General features: G+C 38.1%; 1 protein-coding gene across 1 annotated transcript; it reads left to right on the top strand.

Annotated features, from left to right (window-relative positions):
- The first annotated feature begins 476 nt into the window (after positions 1-476).
- On the top strand, positions 477-2,320 carry LOC149168852 (putative potassium transporter 11). The gene is made up of 2 exons (XM_089426982.1): positions 477-2,141; positions 2,220-2,320. The coding sequence occupies exons 1-2, from the start codon at positions 512-514 to the stop codon at positions 2,318-2,320; spliced, it is 1,731 nt and encodes a 576-aa protein (XP_089283108.1). The 5' UTR covers positions 477-511.
- The last annotated feature ends 1,116 nt before the right edge of the window (positions 2,321-3,436 follow it).

Raw genomic sequence — 3,436 nt, 5'->3', positions numbered from 1 at the left:
TCCTCAGGTTGCTTCATCAAGCCTTTGATAGGTATTGTTAGACTCCATCTCATGTCAGAGATTGATTCTTCTTCAAAACCCTGTTTTGAAGAAGAAATCATTCAATGTGTTGCTTTAGATTATGTGATTTGTTCTTCAGCTCTTCAACTGGCAACAACTTCAAGCTCCTACCTCTGTAAAAGCACAAAACACAAAACAAAGCACACATTAGACTCTACTGTTGATGAATTTGGTCAAGTTTTATCTTCATATGGTTTCAACTATCATGGCACAGAGGTTCTCTACAGTGGCACCCTTGGTACAGAGCTTACTTGTGAAATATTCATTGGTCCATTTTACTATCAACGACTTCAACTTGCAAGTGTGTTGAATGAAGTTAGAGAGGGGTCGCGTGGGAAAGAGAATTCTTCTGGAAAATTGATGTTGCAGGTCCAGATCTTGATCAAATATTCATAGCCTCATACACCCTTTCCTTTCCTCTGTTCATGGTATCAAGGTACATCATCATGGAATGAGCTCTGCTGTAGTTGTGGCGATTGCAGTGGTCATCTTGGTTATTCTATTTAGCATGCAGCATTATGGTACAGACAAAGTTGGATGGTTATTTGCACCGGTAGTTTTCTTTTGGTTCCTATGCATTGGAAGTATTGGAGCTTACAATATATGTAAGCATGATTCACATGTCTGGAAAGCTTTCTCTCCAGTTTATATAGTGCGGTATTTTAGAAGAGGGAAAAACCATAGCTGGGCTTCTCTAGGAGGCATTATGCTTAGTATAACAGGTACAGAAGCGCTCTTTGCTGATTTGGGCCATTTTTCAACCTTACCTCTTCAAATTGCATTCACATCAGTTGTGTTTCCTTGCTTGCTATTGCAATATTTGGGGCAGGGTGCATATCTTATACACCATCAAGATGATGTCACAGAAGCCTTTTATAAGTCTATTCCAGATCTAGCTTATTATCCTGTGTTTGTCATTGCAACTATGCCTGTTGTTGTTGCCAGCCAGGCTACCATATCTGCAACCTTCTCAATTATCAATCAGTCAGTTGCACTTGGTTTTTTTCCGAGAGTGAAGGTCCTTCACACATCAAACTACCTTTCTGGACAGATTTACATTCCTGAAATTAATTGGATTCTTATGGTGCTTTGCATCATAGTTACCATTTGCTTCAACGACACAACTCAAATTGGAAATGCATATGGTATTGCAGTTATAACTGTTATGCTGGTCACAACATTTTTGATGGCTCTTATTATGTTAGTCGTCTGGAGGAGTAATTGGCTGTTATTTTTACTGTTTACTATTTTCTTTTTTATCATTGAGCTGGTATATTTCTCCTCTATGTTATTCAAGGTTGACCAAGGAGGTTGGGTTCCACTTGTGATTGTTGTTGTATCTCTTATTATCATGTATACCTGGCATTATGGTACAGGGAAAAAAAAATATGAATTTGAAATAGAGACCAAGGTTTCAATGGCATGGATTCTGGGTTTAGGTCCTGGCCTTGGTTTGGTTCGAGTTCTAGGGATTGACCTTCTGTATACAAAACTTGTGAATGGAGTTCCTCGCATATTCTCACATTTCATTACTCATCTTCCTGCTATACATTCTATTGTTGTATTTTTCTGTGTAAAGCATCTACCAGTTAATACAGTTCCGCAAGCAGAGTGTTTTCTTGTTAGGCGCATTGGGCCCAAAGACTTTCACATGTTTAGGTGTGTTGTTAGGTATGGTTACAAAGACCTACATAAGAAGGATGACAACTTTGAGAAAATGCTATTGGATCATTTGTCCATGTTTATCCGTAATGAGTCACTAATGGATTCTTCCTCAGATTCAGAGGATTATAGCTTATGTGAAAAGTCTCAACAGGCACCTACTTTAGACACAGAAAATGCGAATCTGATGTCTTTAGGCATGGTCTCAGTAGAATCATCACAGAATTTAATTGTCTCCGAAGCATCTCCACAACAATCAGGTCTGCCTGTCAGATTTGGTGTTTCTCAAATTCGAACTGTTGATGATGATTTACGATTTCTAAATGATTGCAGGGATGCTGGTGTGGTGCATATTCTGGGTAATACTGTAGTAAGCGCAAGAAGGGAATCTAGCTTGCTGAAGAAAATTGCAATAGATTATATCTATGCTTTCCTTCAAAGGATATGCATGGAAAATAATATATATGCTTTCCTTCAAAGGATATGCATGGAAAATAATATATATGCTTTCCTTCAAAGGATATGCATGGAAAATAATGTCATTTTTAATGTTCCTCATGAGGGCCTCCTAAATGAAGGTCAAGTTTTTTATGTTTAAGGAAAAAATAACACTTTTATGCCTCCAAATCTTGGAACACTGTTAGCAACGTGCACAGAAGGTGCGTTCAAAGTCCTGTGTCGTAGGTGGCACAGCCTACGATGCCTTTTGTTTATATTGTTCCATGATTTCCGCCAAAGATTGTTGGGATCTTTTGAAGATGTTGTGGGATTGTGGGCGAGCTGGCTCTTAGGAGACGGACTGTGAACTATTGCCGATGCTACCATATAGCATGTGGTTGGATGTGTTGGAAATCGATGAGTGGTACAGTATAAATCTGAATTAAACGCTGAGTGCAACCACGCAAACCTCTTTCAGTACAGTTGTCATCATAAGGATAGAACGTTAGCTTAAAGGTTGTTTTATTAAAATGGCCAACGCATTTCCAGATTTGGGGCGCAGTTTGCAAAGTGGCAGTCAAGGATCGTTTGCCTATTTCGGTTTTCACGCTGGAATAATGGAATGCTTTCTATCTTTAATAGCAAATGGAGGATTTTGTGCTATCTATCATAGCCAAAGAATGCGATTTGATTTCAATCCTGATCCTATGAGGATCTATGCTCCAGCATTCATCTTTAATTAGCCAATGATCAGAGGATTTTTAGGGACACGGTTCTATTTTAGAATAGAAGGCTGTTCTCTTTTCGAATTTTTTGTAATTTCAGTTTCAAACAGCGCCCTGATTGTGGGGTCGATCTGTTGTTTTTGTTTTAAAATAGTTTATAAAAATAATCATTTTGTAATAAAAAAGGGTTAGAGTTAAAGGGAGTTAGTGAGAGGAGGAAATTCTGAGCGCTGGAGGAGAACTGAGCTCCATTGTACAGTCTTTGATAGAGGGATTTTTAATGAAAATTTCACAGCTCTGATTTCTGAGATCCCTGTGGCATGATGATTTAGCATTAGTTTTTCTCTTGTTTCATATGTAATCTGTTATGTTTCATTTCACTTCATAATCATTTCTGAGTGAACAGATGAAGTGTTTAGGTAGAATTCATAGTATTATATGCTCTGCCTATAAGTTTGTTCATGTTTAATGTTTTCTACTGTTTAAGGAGGATTCAAAGGTATTGTTTGCCCTCCTTAGCTCCTCACCAGTCTTGCCATCCCATTTAAAAA

This window comes from Pinus tabuliformis, chromosome 4_2 (assembly GCF_031772625.1).
Source record: "Pinus tabuliformis cultivar Carrire ecotype Pingquan chromosome 4_2, CPIR1, whole genome shotgun sequence".
In the NCBI taxonomy this organism is placed as follows: domain Eukaryota; kingdom Viridiplantae; phylum Streptophyta; class Pinopsida; order Pinales; family Pinaceae; genus Pinus; species Pinus tabuliformis.
Note: the sequence above shows the minus strand (reverse complement) of the source record. Positions and strands in the feature narration are given on the sequence as shown.

What these genes read in the sequence shown, in the direction of transcription:
- LOC149168852 (XM_089426982.1), top strand. Translation starts at nt 512, where the DNA reads ATGAGCTCTGCTGTAGTTGTGGCGATTGCAGTGGTCATCTTGGTTATT. An exon ending in GAAGAAAATTGCAATAGATT is followed by an intron (nt 2,142 to 2,219) that starts ATATCTATGCTT and finishes GCATGGAAAATA; the next exon opens with ATATATATGCTTTCCTTCAA.